Source organism: Gadus chalcogrammus, chromosome 15 (genome assembly GCF_026213295.1).
Source record: "Gadus chalcogrammus isolate NIFS_2021 chromosome 15, NIFS_Gcha_1.0, whole genome shotgun sequence".
In the NCBI taxonomy this organism is placed as follows: Eukaryota; Metazoa; Chordata; class Actinopteri; order Gadiformes; family Gadidae; genus Gadus; species Gadus chalcogrammus.
The window spans coordinates 15,493,614-15,511,567 of NC_079426.1; the positions used below are offsets into that span (position 1 = coordinate 15,493,614).

The following is a 17,954-nucleotide window of genomic DNA, read 5'->3' on the forward strand; positions in this document are numbered from 1 at the left end:
CCTGCTGTGTCAGAGTAGTTCATGGCCATCATGATGTCATTTCCATAAACAAGATAAAGAAGCTTGAGTGATACTTTTTGTCCTTATTTATTTGTGAAATTGAATTGATTTGTTAATTAAAACTGTTTTTCTTAGTGTGTACCAACGCAAGTAGCACCCCATTTTCAGCTTAAAGACATTGTTCTCTTAAAAAGGCTGTTATATCGGCATGCAATCTGGTTTGGTATATTGCACACTGCCTGCTTCTTCTAACTACATTATATAAACCTTGCCATATCTGATCCCTGTAGCTACCTTTAGACACACACACACACACCTTTAGACACACACACACACACACACACACACACACACACACACACACACACACACACACACACACACACACACACACACACACACACACACACACACACACACACACACACACACACACACACACAAGCACACACGTACACCTACACTCATACACACCCTATGGTCTCGGAGCCACAAGCATGACTTGATCAGCGTGGCGGATCTACTTTCAGATCACAACTCCAGTCAGACTTCCATTCCTCAAATTCCACAACTGGCTCACTGTGGCTGGTCTCCTGCCTTACTCCATCCCTCCCTCTCTCTCCTCCCTCTCTCTTCCTCCCTTCTCTCTCTCTCTCTCTCTCTCTCTCTCTCTCTCTCTCTCTCTCTCTCTCTCTCTCTCTCTCTCTCTCTCTCTCTCTCTCTCTCTCTCTCTCTCTCTCTCTCTTTCTGCCTCTCTCTTCTTCTCTGCCTCTCTCTTGCTGTCACTCTTTTTCTCTTACTTTTTCTGTGTCCCTTTCTACGCACTTTTCCTCTCACCTCACCCTGTCTCTCTTTTTTTCTCCTCTCTTTCCCTCTCTCCTCATCCCTCCATCAATAGCCAGCTCACAAAGCCTCTCTCTGTTGCTGCTGGGCCAGTCCAGCGGTATAGCTGAAGTATAACTGAGTGCAAAAACTCTCGGCTAAATTGTATACGTGGTATATCTTTATTGAATTACCACATAGGGACTTTGGAATCAGTATAAAGTTGAATTTAAACACATGAGAACTTCCCTAAGATTTAATCCCTAAGATCTAAAAGTTAAATGTGTATTTTTTCTTGTTCAGTATTAAGCCCTCTAATACACACTACATATTCGTAATACATACTCTCCAATTGTTTCAGATAAAAACTGCCATACAGATATAGAACAAACAACCATCATCAATCCAAATCGGTGTCTCAGAACAGACAAAATGTAAGGTGAGCAGTGTGTGTGTGTGTGTGTGTGTGTGTGTGTGTGTGTGTGTGTGTGTGTGTGTGTGTGTGTGTGTGTGTGTGTGTGTGTGTGTGTGTGTGTGTGTGTGTGTGTGTGTGTGTGTGTGGGGGGGGGGGGTTAAATAGGTATTTTAACTAATCTATACTTTTTTAACACTTCTATCAGAGTGAGTGCTTTCAATTAACTTTTAATCAAAATGTTTTCGTTCACTCAGCAGTTTATGCTTCACATGGAAAATGCTTATGCAAGTTAGTGTTGGCACTGGTTGAAAAGTCCTAATTCCTTTTTCTTTTCTTTCCATGGATGGTCTTAGTTGACTGGCCTCGAGTCACTAGCTCACTTCCTGTGATAAATGTGTGTTGTTTACCAAAGTATTAATTTCCTCTCCCTGGAAGCTTCTCTTCATACTTTCTCCTTGGTCACAGTGATGAACCTTGGACCTTAATGGACACATGTGTATCCATCCATGCCACCCTCCATACATAGTGAAGAACTACCTTGATATCTTTCCAGAAACAACTCTGCATTTCTGATAAAGAATCATGCTGCTTGTGGGGTATTTTAACATCCATCCATCTAGAACAGCAGTGGGAGTCACTGAACACAGAAACAACAATGCTAGCATGATGAGATCATAGTATTGAAAGGTCATCTTGCATGAGGTCAGAGTTCTGTTCTGAGCACAAATACAGAAGTCTGACATTTAACCCAAGTATGGGAAACACAAGTATGATAAAGCAGGATTACCGAAATCAAAGATAGGGTAGCAATAATTTTTTACGAGCAATAATATAAAATTGTACCAGTAATAAGGTATATGCCACCCACACAAAAAGGGCAGGCAGTTCTCCACGTTTTCAGCCTGGGAGTTTGTAGGGCCATCCAGCTGGGTAACTCCTGCCCTGTAATTGACTAGAGTTGGGCTGATCTCATGGTGCAGTGCACACTGACTGCAGCCCTGTGGTCAGCGGGTTGTTTACATTGCCTTTCTAATCAGGGTCCCCGGAGAGAGACCACAGAACTAGGGCACCGGACGGGAATGGGGGCCAGGCCAGACTCTGGGGCCTGCAAAGACGGACTAGGCACACTGGACAGGTCTCTGTACTATAAGTTTTTAAGAATATATGTTTGTGTGTTCTGTAGGGTGTGTGTGATTTTAAAACAATATATATTAATATATAAATATTTTAATATTTTTCAAATGCATCTTCTTAAAGCGGCCGTTAACTGTAATGTGTGTAGAATGACTATATAATCGTTCACAGTCATTCACACACACACTTACTTACACACATCTACACTTTCATGAACATTTTGTGACTTGACACTTCCCCAATGTCTGTTGAGCAGTGGTGTTACTTAAGCATCTTTGCAACAGTCCTTGGTGAATGAATGGGATAAATTGAAGGCCTTGCTATTGGTTTTTACTATTCAGACATGCAGGTATGTTCTGGAACCTTTCTGTCTCGTGCCCTTTCACACATGGCATAGCAATGCCAGAATAGACGGGCCAAGAGACGGTCCAGCAGATGACGGTAATCAAACGCTTATGTACTGCAGAGAGAGCGGACTGAGAGGAGCTCCCTTATGTAGGATCTGTCCGCTTTCTAGGCATTCTGGAAAAATATAACTTAATTGCAAACAAAATAAGCTGTACGAATATTAGCCTTGAATCACCAGAAATGCATTTGCTTATGATGTCCTAAACGGAGTCTTGCGACTGGTTTTGCTCGCACCACTTGAAAGTGAGAAAAAACTGAGTCTTGTTATTGGTTTTGCTCGCTCCACATCAAAGCGCCTCACGTCAGACGGACGTAACCCTTTACGTGCCTCTCCCGGCAATGTTACTGCTTTCATTAACTAAATACCTGTACAGGTCATCTGAAAATATATAACTAGGTCTTCAGCATGCAAATTGCCGGTGCAGATGTCCCTGGATATCGACCCCTGCTCCCATTCAATGTTCAGGAATTGTTCCTGAACATTGAATGACCAGACAAGACTGCATGTGTGAAAGGGGTTCTAGATAACTAGGTGACCTCTTACCCTTAGCTGACATTCTCCTGTCTGCCATTGTTAAGAGACCCCCTGGTATGAATGCAGACCTCTGACTTCAAATGTGTCTTCCGAGTGTTTGTGGGGTGAGGGGTGGATATTTACAGGGATGGACCAACCTTGTCTCCAGTGAGTTCTCTTATTTTGATGATCTGCACCCGGAACTTCATGAGCAACGCCTCCAGGACCAGACACTTTTCCTTCCAGTCCTCCTGGCTCATGGCCTCCTCACCCTCTGCCATTTTGAGCCACTCCTGTCTCACAGAGAGAGAGAGAGAAAGAGAAGGGGAGAGAGAGAGCGAGAGAAAGAGAATGAAAAGAGAGAGAGAGAGTGTGTTTGAGAGAGAGACAAAAAGGAGAGAGATTGAGAGAGAGAGAGAGAGAGAGAGAGAGAGAGAGAGAGAGAGAGAGAGAGAGTGAGAGTGCGAAAGAGAGAGAGACAGAAAGGTGAGAGTGAGAGTGTGAAAGAGAGAGAGACAGAAAGGTGAGAGAGAGTGAGGGTGAGAAAGAGAGTGTGAGAGAGAGAGAGAGAGTGTGAAAGAGAGAGAAACAAAATCAGACAAAATTCTTATTCTGAGAAGATGCCCGGGAGTGGTGGCGCTGGTTGGCAAAAGCACCCCATCCCAGCTTTTACTGAACTGCCATTGGGATGAGGAGAGGTGGCATTGGCCTTCTGCGTCAAATGAGAGATACTCCTGAATAATAAACACTATTCACATTGTTGTGGGTATAGTGGAAAGATGATTATTTGCAGTGGCAGACCGACAGGCAGGTCAGCATTCAGGCTGTTGTTTTACAGCTAGCCCACAAAGTCAGTACCTGAGGTATTTCTGGGAGTGGGTGGATGAGCTAGCATGGGTGGATAGCGGTTGGGCAGTGTCCGACCAGCACCTACATCACTGTTACATGTTAGAGTGTGTGAGTGTGTGAGAAAGAGGGAACAGAGAAAGTGTGTGTGAGAGAAACAAGAGTGTGTGTGTGTGTGTGAGAGAGAAAGGAGAGTTTGTGTGTGTATGTCAGAGAGAGAGAGAGAGAGACAGAGAGAGAAAGAGAGAGAGAGAGAGAGAGAGAGAGAGAGAGAGAGAGAGAGAGAGAGAGAGAGAGAGAGAGAGAGAGAGAGAGAGAGAGAGAGAGAGAGAGAGACACAGAGAGAGAGAGAGAGAGAGAGAGAGAGAGAGAGAGAGAGAGAGAGAGAGAGAGAGAGAGAGAGAGAGAGAGAGAGAGAGAGGGAGAGAGAGAGAGAGAGAGAGAGAGAGAGAGAGAGAGAGAGAGAGAGAGAGAGAGAGAGAGATTTAATGAGTCTCGCAGCCACTGCGATATAATCCGTGTAACAATGAGACCTCAAGTTGACAGACCAACACAAAGAAATGTGTGGGAAGGACAGAAATAGGGCTAGAATACAAACAAAATATAGAGAAGGAACAATAGAGTGATAGAAAGTCAAGGGAGAGAGATGAAATAAGATCCGTAGACACATGGGCATGTAGGTCAAGAGGAAAAGGGGAAAACTATTTATTCTCTTTTATCATAGGCATGGATTTATTGCGAAGAGGGCAAGCGCTTCCGTCTGTGACCCGCTTACTGGATGTCTCCAGAAGACAGCAATCTGAAACTAAACACCATACTGTCGTCAGCAAGGAAATTACTTGAGTATGACATGGTGCTGGAAATGACATATTGGCATAATATTCTGAAATGGTACTTCAATGGTCTCCACTCAACAAACGTGTCACGTCTCTTCTTTAGTTTTCTCTGTACTCAGCCTAAAATAAGACCTAAATCAGGAATTTATTTTTCATATTGGATAAGACCATTCCAGTAAGTGTTGTGATAACCCCTCTTTTCACACTCGTTCACCACAAGCACCAGGGACTTCCTGTTGGTAGTTATCGCTGCTTATCTCTAAATTTCCAACAGTGGGGGCCTCTTAAAAGCTCCCATAATCGCTTAGATGCTCAGTAAATCGGACAAACTCCGTGCGTAGTCGTATGTGTGACAGCGGTTGAATGCCCAGATTTGAGGGAAAACCTAAGGCCTACTCGGCATCGCTTATCGCGCATTCCGCTCCGCCCCACCTCCATCATTCCAGAGTAATGATGAAGTAATGTGGTGAACGGGGAGCGCTGACGGAAACTACAACCATGAAGTCTCTCTCCCTCTTTCTCTCTGGATGCACCGTTATCCCCCTTTTCGCTTTTCCAGTCTGCTCACTTGTCCTTCACTTTCCTCTGACTCAAATATTTCGACTCTTTTGGTCGTCGACATCCTGTCGGTAAAGTCGGAATACAGAGGGCAAGTGTTGATATGACTGACTCCTTGTGTTCCCTGTGGATCATTCAGCGGACCACTGAAGGGACAACTATTAGCCATTTCATATATTTTTTCAGCATGACGACAAATACGTGCACCTTCGTGTCTAACTGTGCTGGAATTAAAAACACAAACTTAAACAATACGTTAATTTATATATTTTTTAACAGCGAGTAAGTTATCCAAACTGATCTGTTATCATCAAACTATATACATTTTAGGACACAAGAAAACAACTGACTATGTAATAGAAATATGCTTATGAAATAAGAGCTAATGCTAATGATAAGTATCATTAAAAAAAGAGTAATTAATATAAAAAGAAGCATCACTATGAGTTGCTGTCCTCACTTACCTCAACTATGAAGTTAACGAGAAACAACACAGAGCTTTACGCCATGTCCACTCCAAAAAAACACCTCGCAATTATTCCAAAGGCATACTTTCAATTGATGACTAAAACAACGAATTTTCCAGTCCCGTAAATGTCTCTTTCTGCTCTCGAGCAAAAGTTTGAGCAGAGAGGATTCGAGGCGTGGCTTCTGGAGTCTGCGACCAATGGAAAGGTCTCTAGGACGGTCACGTGAATTGAAATGCCGATTTACTGCCGCGAGGACGCGACGTTGACTGAAATGTTGATTCCTCCAATTGGAGATCTGAGCGCTTTTTCTCCGCGGAAGTCCACCAATCCGTTGCTCTTTAGGGCGGGACCGGTAGTGGTTGCGGAACTGACGTACCACACGTGTACCATGGCTCGAAGCTGAGCAAAGAGCAACAGAATGTGTATGCTCTTCATTTAATGTATGAATAAACCCTTGCCATTTGTTAGGTCACCCTAAACTTGGTGAGTGTCCGTTGAGCATAATGTGGTTTGACTTGTCCTGTCATGCTGTGTTTAGTTATTATGTAGCAACACAAGCTAACAACAGAAAAGAGTAACTAGAGACACTTTTCACGGAGGTGCCGTCGCAAGAAAAACACAGTTGTCGCTCATAACAATAATGGGTCTTGTCTTTCTATGTACCAGGGCACAGGCACTGGAATACACTAGTGAAGGTTATAGTCTATTACCCATGCCCTGGCACATAAAATTGTGTATTCCGTTACCGAAGTTACAGTAGACCTAAGAGACACGGAGGCATGCAGCATGTGTATATGTCTTTATGATTATGTGACACTGCAGTGGGTGTAGTTTGTTATACAGACAGAACACACAGACAAATTGGAATCAACAAATAGAAGGAAACATGCCGAGGTGCGTCAGATGAACTGTTATGTCCTGGCTTCCTCACTGCACAGGGGGAATAATGGTCACGAAGAAGAAGAAGACGGCCATAGAGGCGCTGGTTCTGGACAAGGATGCTGTTCAAAAGCTCAAAGGTCAGACCTCCTTAAAACATTCAATACAGGGCTGGACAATAAATCGGCCCACACCAGTCTTCCACAGACGTCTGCACATGTTTTCTGTGGACTCGCATAGTGCACAGAAAGTTCATTCAGAAACAGTGGCCCACTTTGCTGAAGGTTTTCAGCAATCATATTAATCAGTTTGGCAAATCTGGCAGCATCTGCCTGAAGGAAGAGTTTTCTATTGCTTTCAACTACCTGAGCCTTCTCCACGTTTGTTCTTTTCCATGGCTCCCAGAAAACCTTGGAGTGAGATTGGAGGGATATTGGGGCGCTGGCGGCACATTTGTTTGGGGTTGCCACCACACGCTGAAGACATTAATTAATTTCTGTCCTTGAATTAAAGAAGCTTCATAACTATTAACTGATAACTATTAACAGCCATTCCCCAGTGGCTCATCCTAACCCCAACCATAAAAACATACTCAGAAATAAAAAAGTTTTTGGCCACAAGAAGAGTCACCATTGACCACCTGCTCTGGGACTTTTTGACCCAGACCGGACATAAACCGGCCACGGTCACACAGGACAGTATTTGCTTTTCTGTTGGCTATCACTGCATGAAAACTCTGACAAGACTTCATTCATGCGTATTATGTATGTTCAAAACAAGACCATAGTACTAGAGTTTGTATAGCGGAACCCCTAACAGATATCCCAGACAGTCCGGTCAACCCAGTGGCCAGACCAGCCCTGAGGCAGTACCATTAGCAGGTATCCATTCAGGTGCACAATTCTGTGAGGTCAGACTTCTATCTTTTGAAAATAACATGTTTTTGTTGTTTATGTGTGTGTGTTTGTGTGTGTGTTGGGGATTGTAGCTTCTCTGTGTTTAGATGGCAGTGTTAGTGATGAAGAGGTCCGGCAGATAGCTGTGACGCTCCAGGCCTTTCTAGAAATGACTGAGCCAGTTCAGCAGATCCAGCTAGTGAAAAAGGTAAGTAGTAGTTCCCTATCGTAGGGTCTACCTTATCTCACCAATCAATGGGCTATAACTCCATCCTAAAGACCATATCATATGCAATTGGTGGTGTCTGTAAAATATTAGTAGCAGATGTAGCAAAGTCAAGTTTATTGCATCCACTGTCATGCCCATATAAAAAAAAACCTCAGTTGAGGGTAGATGGTATAAACATGCATCTGCGCCTATAGTTACAGGCACTGATATAACTATCTGATTGCACTTATCGGTCAGTAGGTGCAATCAGTGGCACCACAGACAAACACGTCTAGAAAGTGGAGGGCACAAGTATGTATTTTTACAGTTTTAATGCAAAATTCATATCATATACGAGAAAGACAATTCTCTGCCATAAGGTACAGCATCACCGTTTACTGGTTAACATCGGAAAATATCAAGGTAACTCTTCAAATCCCTTGGTCTTCACTAGGATATGCTGAACCTTTACATTTTGGTGTGTGAGCTTTTCAACTATGAGTAGGAAAGCTTACCTTTACTGTGTGTGTGTGTGTGTGTGTGTGTGTGTGTGTGTGTGTGTGTGTGTGTGTGTGTGTGTGTGTGTGTGTGTGTGTGTGTGTGTGTGTGTGTGTGTGTGTTGACAGGCAGGAGCTCACCTGGAGGAGCTGAAAGAAGAAAAGGTTGATGTGTCCCTCATTCGGCCCAGCCTCCACACTCTGGCGCTTGTCTTTGTTTCCCTTCAGGCCAAAAACCCTCTCCGCAGAGTCTGCGCCAGGTACTCACAAACTTCCCTGTTTCCCATCTCAATGTCCTCCACACGGTAGTTTGGCCTCACCAATAAGTATATTGAATACATAATACAAAACTTTAAGAAAGGTTTGAGAAACTTTGAAAGAACACCAGAATGTCATGTGTGTACCATCTCCTTCTATTCAAATGTATACATTGCATTTACTGATGATTTGTAATGCTGCCGTATCGTTAGTGTTTCCTAAGATAATGTAATGTTCGTTTTTATACCTGTGTTGTAATTGTTATGTTGTTGACCTGCACGGTGACTGTATTGCAGATTTCAAATAGCAGCTTGGCTCACTCGACGCATTAGCATTTAAGTGTGAACTAAATATATTATTTGCATAATAATTGCGCAGTTTTTAGCCATCTTTTCTGGATCAGGACCTTCCAAGGAGTATTTTTACACTTTTTTCGGTCATTTGCATTTAGCACTACTTTTTCAAGAATTTTCCAAGGTCGAAAACGTTTATGATTCAGAGAAATCTATCCAGACAGACCTTATGTGTCCTTGAGCTAAAAATGTTCAGCATGTCAAATACCAACTTTCGGAAAAGTTTGGCAAACGGGGCGGGGGGCGTGGTCGTTTAGTGTTGATCTTGAATTATAGTGCCCCCTGTGGTCACAGCACCATCGCGCACACTAATAAAGAGAGATACAAAATAACAATAGTCATTATATGATATACAATAGGCAGGCATGCTTAGCAACCACAGTAATAAATAAATGAGCCCAGGGAACCCCCACTGACTCCCCCTTGGTCCTCCCTCCCTCCAGTGCCCTGAACTCTGTGGCATCGTGGCTGCAGGAGGCGACCGTGGATTGTCTCTCTGCCTGCTTGTCTGAGTGCCTTCTCACCCCGGATTCAGACCGGCACCCTCACATCACGGACACAATTGCTGCCTGCCTGGACGGGTTTCCTCTTGGTCAGTGTGTCTGTCAGATGATTTTAATTGTAGCAGACTGACAACCACAGGCAGTTTATATATGTTTTCTCTTTTCTTGTGTTCCCAGGCGAGAGATGCATACAGAGACTGCTGCCTGAAGGTCAGTATTTCAATGTCAAGTTCATTTCAGGAATGTATAGCATTCAAACTCGAGAGAGATCGCCTCCAACTGATTTGTCTTCTCATTCTCCCTTTTGTGTAGTTATGCATTTTCTTGAGAAGGCTTTGAGTGGATTCATCCAACAGAACAGGTACGGAGATCATCATTTTATCTTGGACGTCATCATCAAAATACGTCTACATTAAAACACCTAAAATATCTTTAAGTGTTTAAATTCGTTGAACTAGTTATGCGTCATGAGTTGATTAGTTGCACAATTTGTGAGTTAGAATAGTTAGTCAATGATATTATCAAGACATAGAATAGCAAGACACTATACATCTATTCAGCATGTATAGAATAATGAAAGAATGAATGATTTGGCCATGATCTGTTATATCTTTTTCTACCTGTCTACCCAGTGGACTAATAGGCCGTCACATTGCTCAGGCACAGCTGATGCATTTGTGCCTGACTGCAGTGAAGACCTCCATGCTGGTGCTGCAGAGGTCTCAGGATGCCACCAGTGCAGCCCTACAGGCGGTGGAGGGTTCCTGCAGCCTACAGAGCTCTCTGGGCTCCCTGTTGGACCGCTATGTCGACATCCTTACCAACGGTAAGGGGGCCTCAGGAAAATAAACACAAATTGACGTTCTTGACCCTATATATTAAAGCGGCTGTAGGTAAATTGATTGATTTTAGTAATGTTTCTGCACTACTATGCTTATATTGAAAGCAACATTTGGCTCACGGAAAAAAGAGCTGCTATTGCTCTGGTCTTTGTTTGTCTGATGGACTTGAACCGATTAACCTAATACTTTATTAGCTATAGACAACAACACTGCTTCATGCAGATGGCCTACATTGATCAAATAAATACTTTCCTGCCAGAAAAGATTGTTTTTATTATATTTCTTTCCTTCTTCCCACCCCCCGGTCCTCTATCCTGTGATGTCATTCTGCAGAGGAGTTTATCCAGACGGTTCAGAGCACAGCAGGCATGGCGTCTGTCCTCCTGCTGAGGTCTGCCATGGGCCCTGGAGAAGATTTGGCCACTGTGGTGAGAAAGGCCTTTAACTAATTTCCTCTGTGACTATTTTATTATACAGGATCAATCAGGGATTTTACATAAGGTTACCACTTAAACCTCACAAAATAAAGTGCATTACACCATCTAATTGTATCCGTTATAAATTCGCCCCTGTTGTGTGTGTGTGTGTGTGTGTGTGTGTGTGTGTGTGTGTGTGTGTGTGTGTGTGTGTGTGTGTGTGTGTGTGTGTGTGTGTGTGTGTGTGTGTGTGTGTGTGTGTGTGTGTGTGTGTGTGTGTCTCCAGGTGTGCATGTTGCTCCGTGGCTCAGGCAAGGGTACAGACGCTGCCCCCTGCTGGCTGAGGCCATGCCTTGCAGGGCTGTCTGCAGAGGGCCGCCCCCTTGGCATCTCCCTCTACCTGTGCCATGGGGCCCTGGCCATGTTGAACTGGAGGCGGGCGACCCTGGGCCCCCGCTGGGAGGAGCTTCTCCTGCTGGTCCCTCACACCCTGCTGCTGCTGGACACCAGGTATGCTGCCTCCTCCTGTCATTGCGGGCTCAGGCAGAGCTCTGCCTGAGCCCGCAGTGGTAAAAGCAAAGAGTTTTGAAAAGTGTCACGTATCCAGCTTAACCAGGTTTCAGTTAGGCTATGTATATTTGTATCCATACCCCGTATAACTGCAAAAAAACAATTGCAATAGAGCTTGATGGAGGTAAAAATACATACATTGAAAAAAGTATATATTTTTTATTGTTTTCTTTTGCGTTCAATGCGTGTGGATGCATTTTAATAGCGGTTTCAGAGAGGGTAAACCTTCAAGGCATAGCTACACGAATGTTAAGCTGACAGGATGCAGCTATGAGTTAAATCAGGGCTTGTTGTGACCTTCGTAACTAATGGTTAGGCGACTATTAAGGGATAGCCCTAATGAAAATTATTAATTGATTAATTGATTAATTAATTAATTAATTAATTAATTAATATTTAAAAAATATGTAGATGGGTGGAAACACTATTGATATTTATTTAATGTATGATATTGAAAAACAAAACATCATGCATATTTATTCATGATGTCCGTGCCTGTATGTGGTTGCCATCCCTCTTTCTGCTCTCTCCTTGTCAAGCATTAAGGAGTCCAGTACAGCCATGCTGGTGGCCCGAGTCCTAACCCTCTGGAGCAGCGCTGCCCTGGACTGCCTGCAGGTGGAGCGGCCTTCCCCCTCCCCGACCCTCTACCAGTCCCTCCAGGGGGGCTCAGCCCTCCACGAAGCCCTCCTCGAGCGCGTCTACTCCCACTGGGAGCACCCTCTGGACGGCGTCCGCCACCAGAGCCGTGCACTGTTCAAGGACCTCATCGTCGCCCACCGGCACGCCAGCGCCCTGGACCTGGCCCAACCGGACCCCTACATCACCACGCTGACCCATGGCCTGCTGGGGCTGGAGTGGCACATGAGGGGGAAGTACGGCTCCCTGGGCTGCCTGGTGGAGCTCCTCGGGGCCCGCCACCTGCTGGCCATGCAGCCCCAGCTTCCCTCGCAGCTCCTGGGGCTGATGGGAGACCAGAACATGGCTCCCTACGCCAGCGACCTCCTGGAGAGGCTGTTTGTCAGCCACAAAGGCCAGCTGGCGGAGGAAGAGGAGGCGGGCGGTGGGGGTCCAGGGGGCTGGATGGAGCTCTGGCACCAGACCTGGGTGACCCCCCTGCTGCAGGTGCTGTGCCGTGCCAGGCTGGACCAGACCACCTACATCCTGGACTACTTCCTGCCCAAGCTGCTGCGGTGCAGTCCCTCCAGTCTGACCCACATGGTGCAAGCCCTGCAGAGCATGGGACCCCGCTGCGCTGGTAGGCACGCGCTCTTCTCACACACACTTCCTTTTCTCAGAGCAGTGCATGTATTGCAGCAGTAGTACAGTTGAGCGTCATGTGTTTAATGTCCTCAGGTCCTCCAGGCAGCAGGGGCGCTGTGGGGGCCCTGATGACCTGCTTGCGGGCAGCAAGGGCACAGGGCGTGGCCCCATCATTGGAAGAGGGTCTATTCGGGGGACTGGTACCACTCTCCTTGCTGCGGCAAGCCCTGGTACACAAACACGACCAGGTACGTTTGTGTGACTGAGAACCATTTGCGTTACCGTCAATATTTGACCCCTGTGTGTTTGTTTGTAACCATGGCCTGACCTCCGTCTGACTGTCCAAGGTGAGGATGGATGCTCTGGGCCTGCTCTGTGAGACCCATCGTAGAACAGAGGGGGTGAGTCCACAGGAGATGGAGCTGTTACGTCACTTCCTCCCCCCGAACGTCAACTGCCAACCACCGGGGGTCCGACAACTGACCGTGAGCCTGCTAAAAAGGGTAAGGTCAATTTTAAATTCTTGAAATGATATGACATGATATGGATGTCATATTCAGTGAAGTTCACATATAATTTCAACGTGGAAAGTCCCTTCAAATATCACTCCCTTTCATCCGTCACACAGTTGCTGTGTAGGGTGAAGGACAGCAGCACGTTGCTTCAGAAGAGAATGACCCAGGAGAGAAACCAGGAGCAGAGAGACAGAGACACGCTCACACTGGCGACCTACAAGGTATTCTGTGTTTCTCAAACTCATGAGCTCCAAAGTGAACAGGCGTCACACGGTCCCTGACGGTTGTGCGTGGTTGTGTGGCCCCAGGAGTTCCTCTGCTGGATGTGTGAGACCCTGCTGGAGGTGCTGGTTTCAGGAGCGTCCTTCCCCTCCTGCCTGACTGCGCTCCATCTGCTGGTCCTGCTCGGCCAGCTGTTCTCCTTCAGCACCGGTACGCTTCTCGCCACCTCTTTCTTCCTCCCTATGTTCTGTTCAAATGTGTATTACTTGATATTTTACATATTGGTTAGTTGAAACAGAACCATGATCTATTTTTTGGAGACTATAATGATAAATCTTATCCTATGAAACGTGAGTGATGTATTTTCCCTTGCCTGACAAGCAGTAAATATGATATTTTGTGTGATTTGAAAAAGTATTTGAACCATATACATTGTTCTTGTGCCTTTCATTTTATTATTTATCCCTCCCTCTCTCACTAAGAACCTGATGTCTTCGCCATTGGCAGCAAAGTAACTTTTGCTCATGCTCAAAATGTGCTCTACTGTGTGGCCAGCAATTTCCTGGAGGTCAAACAGCTTGCTTCTGTGTTGCTACGGCAACTCCCGCCGTCAACTGTGGGACTGCAGGTCAGCCTACAGTAATATTTACTTGTCCTCATTGATTTAAAAAATGTAGGTATTGTTTTGAAAAAAATATCATATAGTCAACATAAATTTTCTTTGTTTTAGATTAGCTTCACCGATGCAACTTTTCTCTGCAAAGACCCATTTGTGAGACCTGGTATTGTTAGCCTGCATCCCTTCTTTGGATGCACATAATTTAGACTAACATGTAAACACACAAGGTAAACTCTTGATTCTAGGACCCGGAGAGGCTGAGTCATGTGCTCTGCGCTGCCCTGGAGCTCAGCACCAGCACCAAGCCCTACGACAGCGTCACCGCGGCCCACCTCCTAGACCTTCTTGTGCACCAGCCCACCCTGCCGGCGGCCCTTCTGGCCTATTCCAAGGCACAGGGCCTCCCCTTCCAGCTGCCCCTGCAACCTGCATCCCAGGCTTCTGAGGCCCTCATGCTGGAGCACAACAGCCTCGCCGGTAGGATTCTCTACTTTATATCTGAATTGCAACATTTTACATGGTTTGGACCCTCCTCCACTATGTGACTTTGTGTTAACTAGCTTAGTAAATTATATTAGTTCCTCAATAGGTTCTAATGTGACTATACCATTTATACATACCATTTCACACACTTTATTTAGGCTTGTCAGCTGGTTCTCTGAAGGCCACTAACCAGTGGAACACCCTGCCTGAGGCTGTGAGGAGGTGCAGCTCTGTCAGCTCTTCCAAAACCAATTTCTAAAGTCTGTTAAAAGCAGCCCACCCAGTGTGTGAAATACCCCTCAATATTCGGGGGTTCCCATTACCGATTGTTGCGCAATTCCGATCTAAATTGTCTTAATATGCAGTGGGCCTATAACATTACAATATTTCATGGAATGCCAGCAAACAGTGTATAGCCTACATGACAACACACACCCGAACAAGACAATTTTTGATAATCCAATATGCTATAGTAGCCTATTCGTAAAGCAACACTTTAGCCAATGCAGCCTCCTATGTCAGTACTGACATAGAGGGCTGCATTGGCTAAAGTTGTTTGCATGCCCGTTTTTTTATAACAAGGAGAGGCAAATTTGTGCATTAGAATGAAAACACGACAGTAATTGGCACCAATCTGGCGTACTTAGAAGAGCAATCAACAACTCCATAAATGTCAGGTACAGCCTATCGGAGACTGGCACGCAATAAGTGCACTTGCAAATGAGAGCCTGCAGTATGAACGATCGTGTGACATTGTTTAACCATCCATCTACAGCAATTACGATCAGACAGATACATCATTGAACACATACACAAAGTACATTTGTCCAACCACGGCGGATGATAACAACATTTTACACAACAAGCCAAACATCATTACGGCAGGTGCGCTCTCTCTCTCACGCTCTCTCTCTCTCTCTCTCTCGCTCTCGCACGCACGTAAACAATCACTCCAACTTATCCAGCTCCAAGGCTAGGCTGCTTCACTAAGACCACAACCAACCACAATGCCTCCATAACCATGCAGTATTCCGAAGCCGAAAGAACATGCACCCAGACAGTCGCACACACTCATCTTATGCACAACAATCAGTTCTCATCACAATTCAATCACTGCAAAGATTTAAAAAATAGCCTCCTACCTTAAGTTAGAATAGACCCAAAGTGTGTGAGTGATACACTCTGGTTTAGCTTTCGCTTGCTAGCTGTTTTTAGTATGACTTGTCAACATTACGTCTTTCTTCTGTTTGGCGAACATGGCTAATTTGCATACACACACAGGACTGGCTGGCTCCCCTTGGCAAATAATAACATATTTGTTAATATATTTTTGAATTCTGAATACTGGACACGTTGAGCTTAAAAATATTTAAGTGACTATTAGTGTCAATGAAATATTAATTTTTAATCATTTTTAAATAATATTTCTTTGGGCAAAAATTGAGACCCCCCTCAAATTTGGCTTTTGAGGCTTTCAGGGGGTCTCATGGGTAAATCGGAGGAGTCAAGCCCCCCTGGAACCCCCCGTATTTCGCACACTGCTCAGCCCTCTACTCACTGATCTTGAATTTGATTTTTTTATGACTTGCCTTAAGCCAACATACATGCATTTGTGATCGGCTATTTGTAATATTATGTTTTTACCCTGCACTGTTTGATATTGTGCTTTCACTGTTTTGTCACTATTTGCGAATTGGATAGATGCTATACTATTTTATGGTGTATCGAATGGTGACATTTATGTTTCAAACCAAATGTGGCCCAACACCGTATTTGTAATCCTATGATGTCCATAAATATACCAAGTTTATATATTATAGGCATTGAATTGTGTCCCACAGACATGCTCTTCACAAGCATAGCCAGGGCTACATATTTGTTTGACTGGACTTTACGTAGCGTGTGAGTTTTGTGTGACTTCATGTATTTTATTAAAGCCATGTATGACTAGTGGATCTGAGCATTGTCCACGTGTCTCTGCAGTGGTGCTGCTGCTGCTGCAGCGGCTGCAGCAGGAGGTGGTGTCGGCAGAGTCGTCCCTCCTGCAGGCCGCGGCCTCCCGGCCCCTCTACGGCCGGGCCCACTGCATCACCGCTGTGCTGCAGCGCCTCCCCCTGGGGTGAGGGTCACACGCACCCATGCAGGGAGCTCTTCCCTCCAACCGGCACCCTACTGTCTGAATAATCTTTAATAATCCCATTCTTACTTACCGTACTTTGTGTTTGTGTATTTAATAAATAAACCTACGTTTTTTTGGGGTTGTTAATTTCACTCTCTACGACCCTCAAATCTTACCTCCAGCCCCTTTTTAATCTTGCTTGGGTTGAATGTATCTGTGTGTGATCTGTGTGATCTGTGTGTGTGTGTGTGTGTGTGTGTGTGTGTGTGTGTGTGTGTGTGTGTGTGTGTGTGTGTGTGTGTGTGTGTGTGTGTGTGTGTGTGTGTGTGTGTGTGTGTGCGCGCGCGCGTCCAGGAGTCTCACCCTGACGGAGCAGTGGAGGAGTGTGGTGTCGAAGCTGATCGCTGTGTGCTACAGGATGTCTGATATCGTGTCCCCGGTCGTCCAGAGTTCGTCCCCCGAGGGACTCATCCCCATGGATACGGACTCAGGTGGCTCTAGCAGACCAGACGCCTTTAAAGATTAAAGCTCTCTGAATATCTAGCTCCATATTGATGATATCTGTTTTTGTGTCTTAGCCACAGAAATCCCATATTGAACATCGAACGTGTGTTTGTGTTAGGAATACAATTCTTCTATCATCAGTTTGTTAAAAGATAAACTGCCCAATGTGGCAAAGAAGTACAGCTTCTTCCCACTTGCCATCCCCTATTAGGATGTTCTTTTACATTTGAAAGGGTAATTAAAGTTTAGTGTGTGCGCAGATGCATCAGCAGGGCTCCAACGTATCCTTCAAGAGATCCAGCCCAGGGACACCAACGACTTCTTCACCAGCGCCCGAGAGCTGGAACCACAGGCCGGGGATGACCCCGACCAGCACGACAAAACAAAGGAGACCAAAGGTCAGCCCAAGATCACCACGCCTCTCTGGCCTTCACCTCTATACAGACTCGGCCTCATCCTTTTTTCATACAAGCTAATTGTAAAACATTGAGGTTTTTTTAAATATGGATTTATCGCTATAAGACAGAGAAGTACTCTGTTTTACATCACATTAAGTGATGATACACAGCAGCTCAATAACCATGGCATACTCTGTGCACTGTTATTTATCTGACAAAACACATGTTGAGGATAAATGAATCAATTAGTGTAAAGCAGTACAGTACCCATAATGTCCTGATGAGGTCAGCCTTTGAGTGAGGCTGTTTAAGGAAAGGAGTAATGCATTGTAATGCATGGAAAAATCCTCTCGGTTTAACACACTGCACTTTAACAAGGTACCACATGGTTGAGAACACATCAATA

General features: G+C 45.0%; 2 protein-coding genes across 3 annotated transcripts in view; one reads left to right on the top strand and one right to left on the bottom strand.

Moving 5' to 3' along the window:
* plekhh2 (pleckstrin homology domain containing, family H (with MyTH4 domain) member 2) overlaps window positions 1-6,148 on the bottom strand; it is a 29,566-nt gene extending 23,418 nt beyond the window's left edge. The window contains exons 1-3 of one of the 2 annotated variants that reach the window (XM_056609493.1): window positions 5,998-6,148; window positions 4,152-4,231; window positions 3,452-3,586 (exon numbers count right to left, since the gene is read on the bottom strand). In XM_056609493.1, coding sequence (XP_056465468.1) covers window positions 3,452-3,574 — 123 coding nt within the window. In that variant the 5' untranslated portion in view covers window positions 3,575-3,586; window positions 4,152-4,231; window positions 5,998-6,148. The remainder of the gene's footprint in view (window positions 1-3,451; window positions 3,587-4,151; window positions 4,232-5,997) is intronic. The other variant, XM_056609492.1, reaches the window with a different exon arrangement.
* Window positions 6,149-6,374: 226 nt separating this feature from the next.
* Window positions 6,375-17,954, top strand: part of thada (THADA armadillo repeat containing) — a 69,017-nt gene continuing 57,437 nt past the window's right edge. The window contains exons 1-20 of the mRNA XM_056608810.1: window positions 6,375-6,486; window positions 6,942-7,022; window positions 7,871-7,986; window positions 8,613-8,743; window positions 9,538-9,686; window positions 9,775-9,807; window positions 9,910-9,958; window positions 10,230-10,423; window positions 10,773-10,867; window positions 11,142-11,365; window positions 11,965-12,683; window positions 12,782-12,936; window positions 13,036-13,191; window positions 13,317-13,424; window positions 13,512-13,635; window positions 13,908-14,053; window positions 14,290-14,521; window positions 16,511-16,646; window positions 17,001-17,137; window positions 17,411-17,548. Coding sequence (XP_056464785.1) covers window positions 6,950-7,022; window positions 7,871-7,986; window positions 8,613-8,743; window positions 9,538-9,686; window positions 9,775-9,807; window positions 9,910-9,958; window positions 10,230-10,423; window positions 10,773-10,867; window positions 11,142-11,365; window positions 11,965-12,683; window positions 12,782-12,936; window positions 13,036-13,191; window positions 13,317-13,424; window positions 13,512-13,635; window positions 13,908-14,053; window positions 14,290-14,521; window positions 16,511-16,646; window positions 17,001-17,137; window positions 17,411-17,548 — 3,115 coding nt within the window. The 5' untranslated portion in view covers window positions 6,375-6,486; window positions 6,942-6,949. The remainder of the gene's footprint in view (window positions 6,487-6,941; window positions 7,023-7,870; window positions 7,987-8,612; window positions 8,744-9,537; window positions 9,687-9,774; window positions 9,808-9,909; window positions 9,959-10,229; window positions 10,424-10,772; window positions 10,868-11,141; window positions 11,366-11,964; window positions 12,684-12,781; window positions 12,937-13,035; window positions 13,192-13,316; window positions 13,425-13,511; window positions 13,636-13,907; window positions 14,054-14,289; window positions 14,522-16,510; window positions 16,647-17,000; window positions 17,138-17,410; window positions 17,549-17,954) is intronic.